We start from the raw sequence: 21,741 nt of genomic DNA on the forward strand, positions 1-21,741 counted from the left end.
CATTCATGCCTACTTATTGTGTAACTGGTAAACTAAAAGTGCATCTATATATATATATATATATATATTACTTTTCAGTATATTATAATAATTTTTTCAAATTAACCGGTAAGAATAAATAATAATCCTCTTAAAAAAAAGATTAAATAATCTGTGCATAAGAGGAGATTTATATTAAAATCAATAAGATTTGCATTATACATATAACATATAATTCCTCTAACTTTAAGAATAATGTGTTTGTAATATTTCCTTCTTAATTTTTTAGAGGAATCTTCTTGAGGCCATATACAGGTTGCGTGAAAAGTTCGCGGAGCGGCATCTATAAGTAAACGGTATAATTATAAATTGTAGTCGGTTATATAGAATCACTCTTCACATGAACCTAGGTTAGCTTTCATTTCCATCTGTCAATTCTTTCTGTGTTTACAAGCCAATTGAAGTTGACGTGTCAGTATACTTGTTTGCAATGGAAAATTTGAAACAGCGTGCAGTGATTGAGTTCTTTGTTAAAAAAGGTTTAAAGACAATGGAAATTCATTCCGAGATGGTAAATGTGTCAGGGGAATCTGCTCCTCCAAAAACAATGGTTTGTAAATGGGCACTTGAGTTTGAACGTGGTCGTACAAGCATTGAAGATGATCCACGCAGTGGACGTCCAAAAAGCGCATCAACACCAGAAATCATTGAGCAAATACATGTTATTGTTTCTGAAGATCCAAGTGTGTCTACGCGTGAAATTGTTCATACCATAGGCATTTCAGATGAACGGCTACGGCATATTTTGCATAAAGAATTACAAATGAAAAAGGTGTTTGGAAAAGTGATGCCGCATACGTTAACAATTCAACAAAAACTCGCTCGAAAGCAAATTTCTCAGAGTCATTTGGATAGTTTTAAGAAGAATAAAACCGATTTTGTGCGTCGTTTTATAACTATGAATGAGACTTGGATCTATCACCATGATCCTAAATTGAAACAGGAACGTTTACAATGGACTGCAGCTGGATGTTCAGCTCCAAAGCGAACAAAGCATGAAAGATCGGCAAAAAAGGTTTTGGCATCAGTTTTTTGGGATGCTAAAGGGATTTTGTTAATTAACTATCTGGAAAAAGGTAAAACAATTAACTCTGAATATTATTGTAACCTTTTGGATCAATTGGACGCAAAAATTTGTGAGAAAAGACCTGGTTTGCAACACAAACAAATCATTTTTCACCAAGACAACGCACCTGCTCACAAAAGTGTTTTGTCAATGTCTAAATTCAATGAATTGAAGTACAAATTGCTTGATCATCCATCGTATTCGCCAGATTTGGCACCCAGCGACTTCTATCTGTTCCGAAACCTGAAACAACTCCTCCGTGGAAAGCATTTTTTGTCGAATGAAGAAGCTATAGCAGCCGTAGAGGCATATTTCGCAGACCTTTCACAAACACACTTCCGCGATGAAATAAAATTATTGGAGAGCTATTGGGCCAAGTGTATTGAAGTTAATGGAGACTATATTGAAGAATAAAATCATTTTTAGAATTTTAGAATTAGGTATTCTTTACTTCAGTTTCGCTCCGCGAACTTTTCACGCAATCTGTATAAGGGTAAAATCCTTTGAAATTCGAATGATTCCGCTTGTTCTGAAATTACTTTTTTCTTGGATGTGTATTTGCGGGATGTAAATTGCGCCGGATACGCCTCGATCTGACCGTGCGGCTGCGCGAGTACTCGCGTCAGCACGTGGAAATAACAACGCGCTGTTCTGTTTTCGATAAATTTAGACTTAACGTGGATTGAGAACGATTTATATTTCTTACGTTCATTTCGAATGAAGTATCGATGAAAGTTTCATGAAAACTTGTGGAGACGCGAGTTGGACGATTTACCTGACATTCGATGGCGAAATGTTTCGGCACTTTCGCGGGGAAGGGTGAAATCGACTACAGCGTATATTTCAAGCGACATACAATGACGTTGTCGATAAATTTTTAGCTTCCCCTCTATCGTAAATATTTTCCAATCTGCAGAATTTGTTTACGACTTTGCTCGGTGGGCAAAGTCTGCCCCAACAAGTTTAATAATAACGTTTCGCAGACAAATGTATATACCGCGGAATCGCCTTATTCGCAATAACGCGACGTAACGGCCGTCGCGTGTTTATTTATACGGGGCGGGAAAGGAGCTTTCCCGGATGTAATCGCAAATTAGTCGAATCTGGTTACGAAATGTAAAAGGCACGTTGCGAATGCGTGCATTTGAATTGTAGAACGCGCGCGCTCGCTGGTAATAGGCCGGCACGTTTATTTCCGCCGCAAAGGCAGCCCAGGGCTGCCACACACACACACACACACACACACACACACACACACAGATTACAGCTCGCGCCGGCCTGCAAGCGCGGCACGCTATATTACATGACGTTGTTAAATTCCGCGTATGATCTGAAATAACCGAGTCGCGTCCTTTATCGCGGGAGAACCACGCGGTACCCCGGCACGGCGCGCTCTGTCATTACGACTGATTACGGCAATCTCGCCATTTTTGTCGCTTTGTGTTTTCCGAGACCCTCATTCGCGCGAGACTCTCACGGACGCGCTGTGTAACGCACGGCGATCTCACTTCAACCATTACCATCGTCGATCAATGGCGCTTCGGTCGGTTATCGCGATTTACAAAGGCGCTTCACACAGGCGTCCTGTCGCGCGTGACGGCCGTGAGTCGATATATCCCGCGCTAATTGCAGCCGCGAACAGCGAAAGCCTCGGCCTTTCAGGGCGGGCGAACGGCGAGCGAACGGGCTCTCCTTTCGCGATCGGCGGATTCATTAAATCCCGCCATCGGAGCCGCCGCCGAGTCGGGCGATTTAAAGCCGAAGAAATTGATTTTTGCAGAGCGCGCGCGGCCGAATTACCATCGTAACGAGCACGAGAGACGGGCCCCGGATCATTTGCATGGGGCACGGCCCACGCAAGGGCTCGCCGTCGGCCTTCCTGCCATTCAGCCTCGCACCAAGAGAGCGCGCACGGCCCTCGTGTTCTTACTTACCGCGAACAAGGATGAGGATGCTGAACAGCAGCGCGGCGCTGAACGGCCAGCCGGCCATTCTGGTGTGCAGCGTTACGTCGATTCAGCTTCCTCCTGAAACAATACAAGCGTGGCCAATCAATCAACCCATCCGTTCCGCTATTCCAGAGCCAACTACGATCCCTCTGTCCCTTCCTCCCCCGCCCACCTCATACCCGGCCCTCGCGCCTCTCCCTCGCCCTCTACAGCCCTCTGTCTGTCCCTCGTTCTCATAGCTCGGACCTCGTCCCACCTTTCCCCCTCAACCCCCGGATCCTTCTTGGCAGACTGCCCGTTCTACGTCCAACTCACCCTGTACCGCGCCCTCCCCTCCCTCGAGTCCCATCCCGCTTACACGCCAATCCCCTATGCCGTATCGACAATTTTTTTTCCTCCCTCTCGAATCCGTGCCTGGGGGCTTGTCCGCTCAATGAAAAGTCCTCCCAGACGGTGCGCGTCGAGCGACGTACATAATCGTGAAACATGCGATGCGTGCCACCAGCTTGGCTGTATATCCGGAATGCTCTCTCTCCCTCTCCCTCCCCCCCTCTCTCTCTCTCTCTCTCTCTCGCTCTCGCTCTCTTTCTCTCTCTGTCTCCTTCCTCTCGTCGTGTCGATGCGCGCGCGCATTTTTTGCTGTTCGACGCGAGCCACGAAGGTCCTCGACCTCGCCGAGGTCCTTGAACAGCGCCGGATGACTCTACGGGATTTGGCGTATTAACGGTCCGTTTAGCACAAAACGCGACGTGTTCGGCGTGACCACGTGCTGAATTTCAGCAGAGTCGAGTGTAAGCGCTTCCTCGACTCCGGGGCTCTTATGACGCGATTATAAGCGACGCTTCGCCGCCTAACGTCTCTTCCAGACGTTGCCTCTCGTAGTCGCTTCGTCTCTTGTCGAATGAACTCTCATGTATATCTGAAAATTGTCCAGGTGTTTCTCAAGCGTCCGCGCGGAGAGGAGGATTCGCTGGAATCAACGAGACGCGATGAACGAAGCGAACACATTTTGCTCGAGGAAAGCGCTACTTCTGCTTCTTATTGGAGTCCAATTTAAGAAGCAGAGACTCTTACCTTTTTTCCTTAACGGTCGGTTCCTTTTCTTGCTTTTCCTTGAAACGCGCTCGGTCGGTTGTTCATTGTCGCGTTAATTCGAGCATTCTCGCTGATTCTTATCGCGTGTCATCACTTGGGAGCAGCAACTGTTTGTCGTCGAAAGAGTCAGGTCGCGAGAAACTTGCGAAGTCGTACGCCGCTTGGACAAAGACGGTTCCTGCCATTTCCGCGGGGAGAGCGAGAGAGATCCCGAGCGTTTTGTAAGTGGCAGCGCGAGCAGATAAACGCGAATATACGACATATCGATATCCCGTTAGGCGGCCGAAGTCCCGAGCCGCCGCGCTCGCGGGAAAGTGCGAGTCACACGGTGGCAAGTTATTTGAACAAGCTGAACAAGCTGGTATCGAACAACGTCCTTTTCGCGGAGGCAGAAATATCTCACCGCGTTTCTTTTTTCCACCCGTGTCCCTTCATAAATTTCATTCAAAGAGGCCGAATCTGGAACGTTCGATTCGCTTCACGGCGCTGTTGCATCCCTGGCTCATCGCAAAGCCAAAGAGTGATTTGCTCGCGCGCCACACACACACACACACACACACACACACACACAGCCCTTGTGCACTTCGTATGCATACACGAACGATTTACAAGGGCGCGCTCCTTCTACCTGCGCTCATCTCCCGCTACTTCTTGGATGAATATTTTTCAAGCTTCCACTCGTGTACGCCTTGAAGCGGATGCAAAGGGTTGCAAGGAATATACTTGCATCCCATTGAGTGAGGGTGGGGGCAGAAATGACGAAATTTTAATTAAAAAGTAGTATTCCGTATCGTCTGTCTTTCCCCTATACGTGTCTCTGGCTTCATAGGGATCATAGGGATTTCTAAACGAGGCAACTCTCGATCACGTAAGACAAGTTTCTTACGTCCGCCTGAATGGATGAAAATTTTCCCTCTTGAAGAAAGATCGAGCTCGAAGAAAGAATATCGCCATTTTTGTTCCTTCTGATCCTCTCTCGTAAGCCGGAATATCCCGGACTCGAACATCCCGGATTATTATCGCAAAAGGTTAATTTGTAATTAAAAAAAATCGCGGATGAAGGGAGATGTCCGGCGAAAGCGACACATGTGTGTCGCCCGTCCTGGGAGAGACGAGCGCGAGATGTACTCTCGTACATTCTCCGTCGGGCGCGAAACAGCGCCCTTATCCGAGCGCCTGAATGAAGCGGATCAGCAGAAAGCAATTCCACCGCGCTCACAATTAAGTTTACGGACGGGATCGAGTGTCCGGCGCACCATTTCCTCACGGCGAGACACGTAGACGTGAACAGCGCAGGAGCGATTGGCGCAAAAACAGGTGCTGAAAAAATCGATCGGCCGAATTGGACTTAATAACACACGCGGCGGTCGACCCGGTTACTGTCGAGCAAGATGTCGAAGTTGTCGAAGGTGCTCGTGGTGAATTGGGACGCTCTTAAACAGAAGTGTTCGGGAGCGGGGGGGGGGGGGGTACAAGTGCGGAAAAATAACAGCGCTCTTCGAATGCCAATGGCCAACCGCGCGACCGATATTAACATCGTCGGTGCGATTCGATATCGAAATTTGGATAAGAGCAATGTCGCGAGATAAAATGTCCTTCACGCAGGTGTTATGCGATTTTAAGCAGCGCTCGGACTCGCCGCGTCCGACTAGTTCGATCGATTTCACACACAGACTTGTTAGCGAGAGAGTCGTCATTCATCGTTCATTCTGAGCGATTCGCCATCGAGAGTTATCGCTTGGATGATATCGCTTTTAGAGAGACGTAACAATGGCTTGTGTGTAAAGTATAAAAACTGTCGATATCACTTATCGAGAGGAAACGGCGATACGATTTTTCCTCGATTCGCTATATCCTTTTGCATGACGTAGCAGATCGGTAAAAATTGAACGGAGATATTCCTACCTAACTCGCGGAGAAGCTCTCTCTCTCTCTCTCTCTCTCTCTCATAATTTTCCATCCCGCGAGATCTGCGGCCGCGCGTGCATCATTTAACACGCGAGTACCGACTCGAGCTTTCCGGCAACGGTCAACGCCGCCGCCGACCCTCTCGGCGGCCGCTCGTTCGCGGTTCCTCGAATTACATGTGCCGCGTAAGCTCCTCAAGATTCTAAGCCGTCCTTAGAAATTTCACAATCCCGAGTCGCCCGCTGTGGTTTCGCGAGCAGCCTCTACGCGCGAACCTGCGACAAACTAATTAACGCGTTACACGGTTTGCGTAAGCGAGTCATACGATATTAGATGTAACGTCGTGGAGCAGCGTTCATGTTTAAAGCACGGTTACGTAGACGCGGAATTAGATGAGCACGCGCGCGCGCGAGAGAGAGAGAGAGAGAGAGAGAGAATCCGACTCGTGTAAAATTCAGATTCACGGCGGGAACAAAACGGCCGGCGTCGCAAGCTCGCCTTCCTAAATCATACTCCGTTCGCACGTTTGTCGGCTGCCTGCGGAATATTCGTAAGGATACGCGCGCGCGCGCGCGCGCGCGCACTCGTGCGATGCGATGAATCAAATTGCAGCGGGTGGGAGCACGTCGAACGAATAATCGCCAAAGTATCGACTGCTCGGTGTGTTCCGGTTCTCGCGCGTCCCGACCTCACGTACCTCCTTTGCGCGCGAGATTATTCGTATGAATAATACAACATTTTCGTGCCACGAGCCAGATGCAGATTCTACATCGCATCGCGAGCAGCGAGCGGCGGATTCGCGAATTTACGACTTGTTTTATAACTTTCGGCCGTGCCGGCCGTTGCGGAATTGTTGCGAGATTATATCTACACGGTGCAGCTCGCGATTTGCGGCGTTAATGCGTTTCTGAAAGCCCGGGGATGAAATGTAGTACAACGAATGCCCGAAAATAAAATACGACGCGACGCAAACGGGAGGAGGGGGCCGGTGCATCGTGTGAAAATGTTTTAATTGTCGACGACGGGCATTTCGGTGGAATCTCGTCCGAGCGTGCGATAATTACGCGGGAGCGGTCGAACGCCTTGTCTCGCATACGCATCGTCAAGTTATTCCCCAAATGCCCTCTCTTTCCCTCCTGCTTCCCTCTCGTCTCCATCCTTTTTCCTCTCTTCACCCTCCTCCCCTCTCCCACCTTCCTCGCTCTCTCCCTTCGTTCGAACAATTTAAAGCGGGACAAAGCGAATGCACCACCGAAACGAATGTACAGCGACGGGAGATAAAAGCCAAGAAGTTCCCGCGGAGTTTTCAGTCCCACACCCTAATCACTTTCACGCCCCCGCGTTGCGCAACGAAGCGGCATGGCGCGGATCGTTAGCGCGTATCAGCGGATATTTTTTACGCGAGGCAGCTCGCAGGCTGGGGCTCGCGCATTAAGCCGCGTTCAAAGGTCTCGACATCTCGCGCGCAGGTGTATTCATTCGTCGCTGCTACGGAATTAATACCAGGCCGGCTTAATGGAAGGCAAGAACAACGGGACGCCGCGACAACAACGAAAAAAGACGGCGGCAGCGGAGGCAGCCATGGCGATGGTTTCATCCACGACGCCACACACTGTCGTCTCGCCGACATCAAGAGTATATTTTTCTGCCCGGCGACTCGCTCCAAGTTCTTATTCCTCGCTTCCTCTCTCGCTCTCTCTCTCTCTCTCTCTCTCTCTCTCTCTCTCTCTTGATTCTTCCATCTTCGCATTCTCGCCCTCTCCTCATCGCGACGTTCATTCATCCATCCACGTCCTCCCTTTGCACTGGCGACCCTTTTTCTCGCGCGGCCCTACCCCCTGTTCCACCCGGATCTTACGTACGTCGACGCGAAGCGCGACGACGCCATATTGGAGCCTTGCATCGTAAGAGGATTATAATGGTCGCTAGACCGTACGCCGTCTCCGAGAACGCGCCTCGGACGAATCGAGAATAAACGACGTGAATCGTTACGTCTGAGACAGTCGACTCGTCGGACGGAGCAGTAATTTAAGTCAATAACAGCGATGCACGTCTTCTGAGAGACGCAACTTGGATAATTGCTCTCTCGCGTAACACGGAAGGCTTCAATCCTCTCTCTCTCCTTCTCTCTCTCTCTCTCTCTCTCTCTCTCTCTCTCCCTCTCTCTCCCTCTCTCTCGTTCGGTCATGAAGAAAGTAATATTTTCGCTCCTATTTTTCCCGAGCTCGAGAGAAGGAGAGAGAATTCCGCGACGTAAATCGTCATGTGACTCTTTTTATTCTCGTTCTTTCCGCATTCGCGGCGTGATGTTTACTCGTCGCGTACATATACACTCCTCGTGTCGCTCGACAATGCAAAACAATGTTTAACCAAATACGCAAACTTTCGCACCCCGTACGGTTACCGCATACGCGCCGTAACATGACTTTACCATTAATTCGGCGGCGGGGAGGGAGAGAGCTTTGAAAGAATCATCGCTGGCGGACGCTTTAATTCGTCAGCAGACACGAGCGAGCAGAAAGGAAGTCAGGCACGCAGCCGAAACGGCGGGAACTTTTGTGAGCCGCAGCTGCCGCCACGCCGTCACCGTCGCCGTCTTCGCCGGTGCTGCCGACGCGAGAGTTGGCTGTTTCGGCCTCTCATATCCCGCCGTACGCAGCATAAACGACGTACCTGCGCTAAGACCCCGGTATAGTAATTCCACATTTCATTCCATATGTCAAGAAAATTTCTACTATACCTCGCGCGCCATAAATCTTGCAACGCTCGCGGCTGCGAAGGGATATTAATTAACGCGCGAATCATATACGCAAGAACACGGTGAAATATTCTCTCATACACCGGTGCGGCAAATACACTAAAGTAATTACCTCGTTGGCAAGGGAAGGAGGAAAGGAGAAAGGGAGAGATGGAGAGAGGGAGGGGGAAAGAGCAGGAGGGAGGAAGAGAAGAATGAGAGAGGGAAGCTAGTACTATTATTCCGACAGAATTAATCGTAAATGCGCGAATTAAACGCGCACCCGTTATTAAATTGCAATTATTAAACGGCCGTGCGCGTAACGACACGCGACAACGACTAGCGGATAACCGTTATTTGTTGTCGTTACCCCTACGCGTGTAACGGTAATTATTAATATGCGATTCCGCCAATTTCGGGTGTAATGAGCCGACTCACAGCGCTGATAACCGATCGAATCGATATTTCGCTGACAATTATCGCGTCGTCGGGGGCGGGGGGGGGAGGCGGTCTCGAGGCCGGTCGGTGTAATTGCAATTGATTCCGCTTCTGTAAGAACGCGACGTCGCGAGTAGTAGAGAAGGTTTCGATTCGCGTGAAACTCGGGAACGCGCGGTTTAAACACGGAGATGTATTTGGGACGCTTCACTCGCTGTAAAATCTACGCTACGTTATGCTATCGATTTCATTCGCTGCCGAAACATCTGTGAGAAACAGCGCACAAGAGTGCGTCGGCGTCAGAAAGGGGACTGGAAAAAAATTCCAATGTTGAGTTTCCGAATTTTACCGCTTCCCTCCGAAACTCTCTGTACGTCTTTTCAAAAATTCTGAATCAAATTTGAACAAATGCATTTCCGTGCAGATCAGACGGAACATTTTGTACTGCTTCGAATTTTCTCGCACGTTCTCGCATGCACGACACGTGTGTGTGCTCGCGACGCGTCCGCCTCTGTCGAAAAATTCCTATTATCCTCTGGGAATTTTTTCATTCGCCGACGTGCACACACACACACACACACACACACACACTCGCGCTATTTTCTGTTTCGGGATACTCCTTCTCTCCCCTCTCTGTCTTTTTTTTTTTGTCGACGTCGGGCGCCGCTTTGACCGCGTTCCTGGCCGAGGAAAAATAAAATATCGGCGACGCAGGCATTCTCCGCAGCCGCGCGCGTCCCCGTTGACCCGTTATTTATCGAGGATTGAAATTCGGAGACCGCGACGCTCTCAGGAATTTCATTAAAATTATGGCTTAGATATTGGAACGCGGGCTGGAGAGGCACGCGTGAAGGATCGTTGCGGGACGTGAAACGAGTGCCTCCTCACTAAGCGCATCTCTACACGAGAGACGCTACAAAAACACCTGAGACTCCTGGCGCAAGTGGAAGTTAAGATGGCGTTTGCTTCATCGACGCTACATCGACTTGAGGTTTTATCGCAATGGACTTCATAAGTAAGCACTGTAAATTTGAATACGGGAGCGGCTTGAATGTGCGGAAGCGGTTTAAACATCGCGAATTTCAATGGCGAGGAGCGGCCTGTCGAATAGACCTTTGAGAATAATTCCGATTGCCGCTATCTGACATCGAAAAATATGTACGTTCATGTATACGAATAGCATTCGAATTAATGTCGCATTTATATTTCGAGCAACGAATGCTTCTCCAGCCGCGGCGGAATATCTAGTCATTTATTTTGGCTTGCAGTCAGCCTCGCGGCGCGGCGGCGAAGTTATGGCTACTGTTAGTTTCATCGGGTATGCGCATTTACTGTCGCGGCGCAAAATAGGATGGCGGAACAAGGACGACGGTTGTTTCGTATTAGCCGCGAGCCCGCGTCTTATCGCCGACAAGAGGATGATGGATCGCCCGCGACGTGGCGACAAGGCGCGAATTTAAAACGCGGCGAGAAACTTAGCAACACGTTATACATGGCTTTGATCGAGTGCTTCCTACGAAACGGGCTTTCAATTTTACTTAATATTAGGCTGGAAAAATGAGAAATTTCGTCTGGCGCCGTAAACTTTGAGCGCGCGCGCGACACGATACGCGACACGCTGCTAAACTTTGGAAAAATTGACGCGGTGCACAATTCTATCACGTTAATAGAATTGTCGAGCTCGCATCCGGATATTAAGAGACGGGGGGCTACATGTGCACGAAAAAGCTGCAAAAAAACAACTTTGCGGAATATAATAATACAAGTACCCGGATCAAATATCAACTATATACAGCTCGCTTGCACGCGAGCAGAAATAAAAATACAACGACAGTTCGATGAAGGTTGCAGCGTTTTCATATTCCGTCTAAATATTTCATATTTATAAACATCGAAATGTACCTGGTGTCCAATAAGAAAATGTATCTCTTGAAAATGACCAGAGAAACGAATTTTCTGCTGGATACGTTGGACACGTTGAGAAACTCATTGTAAACAAATATTGCAACCTTTCCCCTAAACTAATCCTAAACGACAAAACTGAATAAACAATTGAATACGATTGGAGCACACGATGTATTTCTTACGGAAAAATAAATACAAGTACAAGTTCACGCGTGTTGAAGCTATTATGCCGCTTTGTGTACAAAGGGAGAAATCGTGAAGCAATTTCATTATCGGGAGAGAGGTGCGATAAATGGAGTTGTACAGTTCGACTCGTCACGATTTGCTTCAACGGAGGCTTCTCCTCCAGGCTCGGACCTCCTCCCTAATTTCCCCTATAATCGTGTTTCGTGCCCTAAGTGGATCAGCCCATATACGTGCTCGCGCTCAAGGACGAGGGAGCTTTACGGCGAAGGAAAATATATTTTTGCAATGGGGCCAAAGGAGTAGGATTACCGGGGATGGTAGCGACGAGGCCCCCGCGGCCATTCGCGAAGAATCCGCGCCGTTTCACTTTATCGCCCTCGTCGCTGTCGTCAGGCCGTCCTGAAAGTACGGAAACGTCGCCGTGCGTTCCCCGGGGAGTCGCCTCGCAGTCAGTTTCGCAGTCGATCGGGAAAAGGGCAGCGTAGAGCCGTTGTGCGGGCCAAACGCCCGAGGAGAGATCCACCGCGAATCGTGTTTTAAGCGTCCCGTCGAGAAGTTGCTCGTACTTATCTACCTGCCTATAACGCGCGCGCACATCCAGCAGCTGCATCAGTCATACCGGATATCGATATCAGACGCAAGAACGTCCCGCGATACGCGAATTCGGGGAACTCTTGTCGACGCGACTCGACGTAAAATAGACAAGAAGACAGGAAATTTCAACGAAACGCGCAAACTCTTCTAAATAACGAGAAGAAACACGCCACGAGTTCAACGAATACAGCGCTGTAAAAAAGAGACCTGCCTAAGGAAAATCTAAAATTTATAATATTTGACAATCGATATACGTATTCTGGATTAAAGCAATCTTTTAAAAATAAAAATTAATGGATATTTATTTAAACACAACATTCTCAATAGCCGCACAGGAGCGGGCGTCTCCAATCGTAACTTGATTGATAGAAATATTTTTTGCGAGCTACTCGCAAAAATTAATCGGAAAAAGGGCAAAGTGTCCGCTGTACCGCTGTTTGTCACCGTGTTTGTCAGATAATTGTTCGAGCCTGAGTCTGTAAAGTAACTTGATTTTAAAGTCAATAAAATCATCAACGATTCGACAAACTTTCTCTTCAAGGCTTTCGTACCTAAACATCGCGTCCCTAAAGTTTCGCATTCTTGTCACGGATTGATTTATTTAGGATAACCAATTTTAGCACAAGTAGTAATTTCCGATAATGATGAAATATCCTGATGCTGGCCGGCGCTAACACAGTCAGTCGATATTTCACCGACGAATTCTTATCGAATCTTACTGACTAAACGGTGGAGTGTGCCAAACTTCGTGATCCCTTAATGCGCTTTTTAACGGGTGCATTGAAATAGTTCGTCGGAACGTACTCCTCCGTAATTTAATCGATTTGAAAAAGTATCGGTCGAAAGTTTGCGCGGAGAGGACCGAAGTTCTGCAAAAATTGCGTTTCGGGTACTCCATCGGGAGTTCTCGCTTTTATCGACTCCACTCAAGAAAGCAAAAGAAAGAAAAAAGAGAAGGAGGGAGGGAGGGTGAAGAAAGAAAATAAAGAGAGAATCTCGTTGTACTCGTAAATTGCTTTTCGGCTTTGCTTGGCTTTTTTTGCTTTTTTTTGCTAATATCCGAGAAGGAGATAAAATGGCACATGAATTGCGAAACTCGAGGAAACTTGCAAAACGCATACGGCATGCGGCGCTGATATTTTCGACATCGCCGCACGTACACAAGGAGGATAAGGCACATAAATAGACAAGACGTATACACTCTCCTCACTGCACTTCTCGAATATTTTAGTACAAAGTTTGAAGTTAAGTGCGCGTATATATATATATATATATGTAAAGTACGATCTTGTAAACGCGCTTCACGTTGAGAGATATCCGTAATCCGGTGCAAAAACAACCTCGTGATTAAGTATCGGGCCGTCGGATGCATTACTGAAGTTTCTGCGCGTCGCACGGACGCGCTTTATTTGCACATCGCGAGAAACCTCCCCGAACATCCTTCCCCGACGAAGCGAGCAATTTTCTAAAATTCATGTTGTCGTTATTCACGACAGGAGAGCTCCGCGATCGAAAATAAGTGAGGAACGTGTCTGTTCCGACCGTCGTGCAATTCAGCATCCTATATTTGCCCAAGTTGAGCTCTCCGTTGAGCGTCGTTATTAACTCGATAAATATGATTGCGCGAGAGTCGTTGCCGAGAGAGCTCGTCCGTTTCGTGCGTTGCAACTATATACATTTGGGATAATTGTCGTAACGACAGACCGAAATAATACCAATTATCCCGAGGGTGCTCCAAGTGCTTGGCTCCGGTACTTGGCGTAAGGCATTGCGCAATTGTTGCAATTACCGTAAGCTACTACGTTCGTTGAGCCGTGAAACTTTGGAATGAAATTTTAGAGGCAACGGCGATGAGGTTAACGCACCGTAGTTAACTGTGCATCGCCAGTTGCAGGGCGGATCGTGCTGGCGCGCGAGCATTTAGAATTACATATGCGCGTCGAAATACCGCGCTGCGAGCACACCGCGCCGAACTTCAAAGTTGTTTCTTGAAATGAATTTTTCTTGTCCTTGCGCGCTGACTACCTACAAGACTAACTGCAACAACAAATTCTGACAGGCTCCGTTGCAGCCCCGCGGTTGCACTCGCGGTTATACCTGCTACAGTAATCGAGATATACACGTACAGATATCGAATCTACGAACTCGCCGAATCTCATAATATAGCTACTTCGTAACTAGCGGGAAGGAATGTTCTGTTCCTTAAAAACAGAGGAAAGGAAAACATTTTAATTTGAATTATCATTTTCCGAAAGTGCTTAAAAATCCATCACTGATTGCTCGTTTTTTGTTTTTTTTCCTTCTTCTTAATATTATCAACTCGCGTCTTCTTCTGTAAATTATAAATTAACCCAATCTTCGACTTGGAGCATCCTTTGTCTTGTTTCAAAAGTAATGTGATATAATACCCGGCGCGCAAAATGTCCAAGATAAAAGTTCGCAGAAGGCGGAAATTCTATTACAAGCAGCAGAGAATCTCGTCTATCTTCCATTATTTATAATCCTGTTTGCCCAAGCAATAAGCAACGAGAATTATCCAATAACCAATCGTGGATTGGTGTCTCCCACGCGTACGATTGTAATCCTGAATTTCCTGAGACCTCTGTATTCAAATTACGTAAACGAAATGTATGACGCGGCATTCCCCTCCCCCTCCTCCCTCCCCGTCCATCGCGCACGGGGCGGAAAAGCTCGGAACGGTCGCAGCTTTCGGAATTATTTATAAATTCCGATATCGAATCTCTCGAGACGCACGGAGGCGAAGTTCCGAAACTGCTCGCGACTGTTCGATGTTTGTAAGTGGTCGCGATACGGAACATGCATGCCAGCGAATACATACATGAGAATAGACGTTTCTCCCTCCCCCTCGGTCTATTCGAGGATACCGGTTATACTACGTACCAGAACCGTTCTCGGCAGGTCCTGCACGTTTTGGAAGACCTCACGACAACACACCTCAAATCATATCGCAAATATTAAAGTGATGAATTTTTGAGAATTATTTCTACTCTTCGGGAGGAAGAGCGTTCCCGGATGGAATATTATAAGAAAATGTTGTCGGCAACGTATAATCTCTCTTGAATTAAAGAAAAATGGAAATTTATTCATAGCAGTGGCTGTGCGAAAGTTCGTCAAATCGTCGATAATTTTATTGACTCTAAGAATAAGTTATTCCACAGACTCGTAATTGGACAATTACATAAAAAGTGGCAAAAAATGGGCACTTTGCTTTTCTTAAAATTAATTTCGCAAATATCTCACAAAAATCTATCGATCCAATTATCGGTATTTCGAGATATCCATTATGCGATTACACTTGTACGATTACACAGGACGCCGATAATTGATTACCGAGAGAGAATGTCGTGTTTAAATAAATACCATTAATTTTTCCACCGCACGTATCTATCTATATAGTTTGTTGTTTACAAAGTCAGTCAATTTCGTCTGAGATCATAACATTTTCGTTGCGTATTGACGTGTCGCATCGGTGAAAGCGTCCCCGGTTGTATTAGAGCCGTGTTGAATTTGCAGAAAGAGGGACGAGAAAGCAAGAGAACACGCATTTCTCGGCAAAAATATGAACGGCTGGCGGCACGGAAAGCAGGCGCCAATAAAAGATATCGACGTATGCTGCGCGGCCATCAACATCTCGCAGGACGAAAATTCATTCCGGAAAGGAGGGATCACGGGATCGGAATTTGCCTGCCGAACGAATATCGCCGAACGGGTGGCGAGTAAATAATTAATAGGCGCGAACGCGAGCTTGAGATCGCGACTCGTTAGAGCTCCTACTTGTCTGCGAATTAATGAGTTAAAAATCTCCGCCGTTTTAATAATCCCCCCGCTGCAACACGCGCGCGTGCGCGCGCGTGCGCGCGCGAGTGGTTTATTAAAAATATAGCCCGGAAATTAAAAATACGAGCGGCAACGCTTATATCGGATAGCAAAAAACAACAATAAATTGGTATTGCGATATGCGCATCAATTCGTGTCAATATTTGTACTCTTTCAATATTTGTAAGTCTTCCCTCATGTATTGCAAAATAAATAATTTAATTTTCAATGTAGAGATAACTCTTTTTCCAAGTGATTCCGCAGAGATCCTTTTGCGTGATGGAACAATTTCGAAATCGGACTCATATTTGAAAAAAACTGCCGGGCATGACTAGTCCTGTTCTGATATTCTATGTTTAGTGTAATATGAACGTAAGTTTGCTGTCGTATCCTCCCCCAGAGTTCAAGAGTGAAATCACCATGACGCTCGCAACTGATTAATCGAGAAACGAAGAAAAAGGAAAATGAGAAAAAAGCGACAGAAAATTACTTTCCTCGCATTTCACGCGGGCGCACTAGCCGCGAGTAATATCGCTGGCTGCTCGTCACGAGCGACGATTGTGCCGTGAAAACGAGCTATTCTGAAGCGCGATCCCCGACGACAAAGGACAAGCAGCAGACATCCTCGAAGCGATTCAGCAGCCGCAGCTTCGTGGCGGGCGAATTTTTTCCTTTCACCGACGCGTACGAAAACGCGATGATCCATTGTCGGGGGGAGAGGGACAGCCGAGGGGGAGAGGAGGCAGAAAAGTCGTGCAATCCCCGACGGGGGACAAGGTGGTGCGCGGAAAGAGGGAAGGAGATACGAGAGAGAGAGAGAGAGAGAGAGTACGGCGAGGAGGATGAGGGGAAGAGTGCAATAACGTCGGCGCGTTAATGCTCGTGGAAATAATGTATCGGCCGTGGTAGTGTAAATTTCACCTACTGCCTCCGGTCGATACGGCGTAAATATGCGTGAAGAGTAGGGGGTGGTAGCTCGAATACGCGTATAAACGACGCGTGTACGTGTTCATGGGTGTGCGCGGGGGTGCGCGAGTACTATGTGACCGTGGAGAGAACGGCGAGCGATGGCAGTAGCAGCAGCGGTAGAGGAGAGAGGAGGAGGGAGAGAGAGAGAGAGAGAGAGAGAGAGAAGGAGAGGTAGTACAGGTCTGCCTGGTGTAATGGCTTGCTACCGAGGGTGCATTAAGGCGGTTTATGTGCGCGAGGAGGTACGGGGGTTACTTTTAACACGCCGCTCGAATGCCGCTTTCTCATTGAAAACGCGGCGAAATGTCCCGGTGGGAAGGTTCGATAATCGACGGGACGTTGAAAGCGGGAAGATTCGGTGTTCGGAGTTAACGCGAGATTAATTGCGGAATTAAGAAGTTCCGACACGAGGATGCAGCGCGGAATTTTCGCGTCGCAATAATGATGGCCGATGATCATTGGAAGCGCATCGTTACCGTTAATGCAGGAAGTTGTCGCGTGTGTTTGTGCTTCGGGGGAAACATGGGGGGCTGTATGGCTCACTGAATCCCGGAAAAATCATTGCTTGGCGTAGATATGATTTTCTCAATTTTCTTCGCCGATCTTTTTTCTTGGTCGATCGCGAAGAAATTTCAAATAGTTCCTCCTCATTGACATTTTTCAACGACGTTTGCAAAATCTTCTTTCCCACCGGAGAAATACGTGGTATTAAATTGTGATGTTTAATTGTTTATCAGTCTCGTTTCCCAAAATATAACGCACGCGATGCTTTAAAAATAATTTCATCTAATAACGCATCTACAAAAGCGCAATTATCGCGTTTACACAGCCATTTCGCGACGCCATTGTACCTTTGAATCGGTCCCGTTATATATTCATGAGATTCCTCGTCTGTTTTTCAAGCTACCGCTCTGTATGCCTCCCTTAAAAATATTCGCAATCACCTTCGTGCGTTAGGTCAATAAATGTTATTCCAACTGTCGTCGAGTGGAATTTTCAACGCTTTAATATACCGCAATTTCGTGACACTGATTATTATATTTTAACTAGTTTCCTCAACTACATCAGGTCCCCGCAGGTTTATCCCAATTGTCGGACCTTACTTTCTAGACTCGTGACATTTTGAGTCATATTTCATCTTTTCCAGGACACGCTCGCCGAGATGATTTTGGATTTACTTTAGATCTGCGATTTAACGAGGCTAGGATTTAAATAAGCTACTTTTTGCGCCGTCGATTTCGTCGTCGATCCAACGATAAATTGCCCGAAACATCTGAATATATATCTGCATCCTCGCGTCTTTGCAAATTCCCGGATTCTGATGGACATACTCGTATGCGCACACACGTGAAAAGTTTGAAAACTCGCTAAAATTACTAGATAAAATACTAGATTCCTCGAATCAAATCTAGAATCAAGCGCGCTTTCTGTGCGAGGAATTATGCCCGTATATATTTGTATGCGCCGCTCCGATTCGGCCGCTGGCTCGCCAAATTTCGCATACTTACGGTCACGTCGCCGTCGCTCGCGCGTCCGTATCGCTGGAATTTGCATTCTCTGGAAATTATGCTACTTTCAGCCTCCACCTTTGACTCTCGCGCAGTTATCACGAGGGACCGGATATTATCCGACGATCTCTGAGTGGTTATTACACGTTCCGCGATTTTTCCGCGGTGCGACGCGACGCGACGCGGCGGATCAATGCGCGGGGTCAATATGAAAAGTGCGGTCCATTGCGAAAATCCATTACTATACGCGCTGCTTAATTCGCTCGAATTTCCGGTCCAATGTACAAACTCGCGCGCGCGCGCGCGCGCACACAGGTGCATTCACACATAGCGAGCGTGTTCACGCCAATCGATTACCGAGTTTCAGAACGCGCGCTCATTGTCGGTGCAATTACAAGTTGGCGCAATATACGCTTTCAAAGGTGGATATCGTGTTTCAAAGTGACGTTGCTGTATTCCGTGGCGCGCAGATATTACAACAAATGGTAGCGCGTTAATTAATGCAAGCGGTACCTTTTGGCGCAAAGGAAGAGCCGAGCCGAGGGAACACGTTCGCATGGCGTCGCCATTAAAATTGTAATTAACGTATGGTAATTACGATCGACGGACTGGCTTTCTTCTGTCGTGCTCGACTCGCAGGTGAGCGCGGGAAAAGGCTTCCGCCGCGGCGAGCTCGCGGATCCCGCCTAGCGTCGCCTACAACGTTTCGGAGAGAATCGCTTCGCGACGCGATGCGAGCACGAAGGAGCCTTTCTATTAAATCGTTAAAGAGCTTTTGTTGCGACGGCACAATGGACAAAACACGGATAAGGGAGGATGAATGGCGGGGAGATGTCATTTGCAGAGAGCGATGATGCACTCTCACGGCAGGTGCATTAAGGCGGTTTATGCACGCGAAGAGAGAGAGGAGCATCCACTTTCGTGGGCGTCCTCGTCGCTCCTCTCCCCCGCGTGTTCGCGTGGTGGATAATAAAGATGGTGAAACGTTTAAAAATCAATAATCAAGTGGGTGATCAACACGCCGAGACGTACAGCCAGTCCCGAGCAATCCGGCAATTATGAACTAATCTTTCGGTACAAATCGTCGCGTTATCGCGACGACGGAACTTCGTCGAGAATGTGGAAGAAAATTTCTGCATTGATCGCGATTCTAAAAGCGTCATCTCGGAGATCGACTGAATAACTTTGAGATATTTTCATCGTTCGATTTAGCATCGTTCGATATAATTTCAATGCTTAGTCCGCGGCTTCTTTACAGCTTCACAGCTGCTGTCTGTCCTTTGGAAATCAATTACGAGAGGAACTTATTTGTGAGCACAATTCGAGGAAATAACGAGGAAATATATACAAAAAGGGATGAGATTGTTCGCGGATAAAAGATATTTAAGATACAACTATATTCCTGGAGTTTTCCGAAAGCAAAGCAACTTTATTGGTGCGTGAGTCTCGAGGGGAAGATTTAAATGAAGATGCTCTCCTTTCCACGTCTAGTTTTAATAAACTTCTACAAAAATGTATTATACCGATTACTTCCACTTTCTAGCTTTTGTACGTCATAATATCACTCTTTCTTTTGGTCCCCTATTTGGAGCCCTCCGTAAACTAGACAAAAGATACACCGTCGTAAAATATGTAATCGCCCAAGAAGTTACATCAACGTCAATTAGCACAAACTCGAATCGCATAAATTTCCTCTTCAGCCAACAGTTATAAGCGGAACCGTAACGACGACGACGACGACGACGACGATGGCTCACGACGAACGTGACATTAAACAATTCACGTTGATGCCGTAAGCCTCGGCAGTTGCGAGGCAATAACGAGGGGACGTAAAAGAGAAGGCGACGCGACGTTTTAACAGATTTTATACGCGACGCGGGATGAGAATGAATGACCTTCTCGAGCTTATCAAACATGACGAGCGCGCGTCGAATCCGTATGCATGGATCGCGCGTCGTGTCGCGTCGCTAAAGAATTATCGTCTGCTCCTTCAGCGATCACCTGCGCGAGCGATAAATCACACATCGAGAGAACGACTATGGCACACGCACGTGTGTGTGTGTGTGTGTGTGTGTGTGTGCGCGCGCGCGCACGCGTCCCTTCATCGTACGTGGTATTTCCGGCGCACTCGGAGAGATCCACTCGGACAGCCCCCGGGGCTTATTCTAATTTATATCGACGCGAATTAAAGGATTACGTAATAAACGCGCTGAATTATGGAGTCCGATATGACTATTTCGATATATCGATCCGACCACCAGCGCTGCTGCCGCCGGGGCATAAACCAGCCATAGGAGAATATCGTTCGCGTTGAGCATTTCCGAGCGCGCGCACACACGCACCCCCTCCTCCCCCCCTGTAACCTCCCATTCGGCCGGAATTAATCCCCTTTTTTTCGTGCGGAGTCTTCGTTGATCAAGATCCGGTGAGGAAAAAAATTGTTATAAAATCTGCAACGTTCGCGATTCGTTCGACAGTCGGACGGAAACTCGGGAGTTCGGCTGACATGTAGTTGGCTTAAAACACGATTCTCAGCTCATGCTTATGCTAGTATATATTTGGAACTAGGACAGCTTGCGACACTAAAATTGCGCAGGTTTTCTTAGTACGTGTGAACGGCGAGATGATTTCGCGCTAAATGAAGGATAAGAAGGAATGACCGCGGGGGACTGGCAGAGGAAGGGTTAAACGTGAAACGAGACGAACATTCGCGAGCATACTCCCGCGGCGGACATAAATTGAAAACAAATTAAATCCCCGGGACGGAGGTCGTGTCTGTGTGTAATTAATGCAAAACGAATTCATAATCCCGCGTTGCGTAAACATAAAATCCCCGGATGGAAGCGATCGTTATTCCGGTTGCGACAAGTTTCGCAAAAATGCGAAACGGGGATTACGCCCCTCCTAATTTTCAGTTCCTGTGACCTATAATAATCGGTCGATTGATTAAATACGCTCTGCTACGTTTCAATGCGTCTCCTTTCAGCTGCAGCCTCTTTGAAGAATTCCAGGTTGATTTTCCATGAATAAAATTTTGATTGAATGTCGATCTATTTGGGCAACTTGATTTCAAATACGATCGTTGAGGATTTTAATAATTAAACCGAAGTCCTCCTGATATGAAACAATTGTGCTTAAACCTGTTCCACTTACTCTCGGGATTCTTCTTTAAATAATACTATGAGGATGATATTTTTGTGAGCTTTTATCAAGAAATCATCGCATGAAATAACGTTAATGTTATAATTGAGTGCTCTACTTTATTATTAATCGTTTACTACTTCAAAATTCGTTGCGATCAGGTATTCTCCTCATTGGGCGGAATATCGATTTCGAATTATTTTATTATATCAAGGTAAAATCTTTCCGCGAGAGGAAAGAAAGATAGAAAGAGGAAGACAGAGAGAGAGAGAGAGAGAGAGAGAGAGAGAATTGTCCCGTACAAATTTTTCATAAATCGTCAAATTAGGTCACAACGAGTCACGAGATGATGTAAACGTTCGTCTCGAT

General features: G+C 47.2%; 1 protein-coding gene across 6 annotated transcripts in view; it reads right to left on the minus strand.

The window, feature by feature from the left end:
• Positions 1 to 21,741, minus strand: part of LOC105185180 (Down syndrome cell adhesion molecule-like protein Dscam2) — a 195,387-nt gene that overhangs the window by 167,045 nt on the left and 6,601 nt on the right. For 5 of the 6 annotated variants that reach the window (XM_025304935.1, XM_025304931.1, XM_025304932.1 and 2 more), the window contains exon 2: positions 3,040 to 3,132. In XM_025304935.1, coding sequence (XP_025160720.1) covers positions 3,040 to 3,097 — 58 coding nt within the window. In that variant the 5' untranslated portion in view covers positions 3,098 to 3,132. Of the gene's footprint in view, positions 1 to 3,039; positions 3,133 to 4,128; positions 4,147 to 21,741 lie in introns of those variants that run through there. The other variant, XM_025304933.1, reaches the window with a different exon arrangement.

The sequence above is a fragment of the Harpegnathos saltator genome, unplaced genomic scaffold, assembly GCF_003227715.2.
Source record: "Harpegnathos saltator strain DR-91 unplaced genomic scaffold, Hsal_v8.6 scaffold659, whole genome shotgun sequence".
In the NCBI taxonomy this organism is placed as follows: Eukaryota; Metazoa; Arthropoda; class Insecta; order Hymenoptera; family Formicidae; genus Harpegnathos; species Harpegnathos saltator.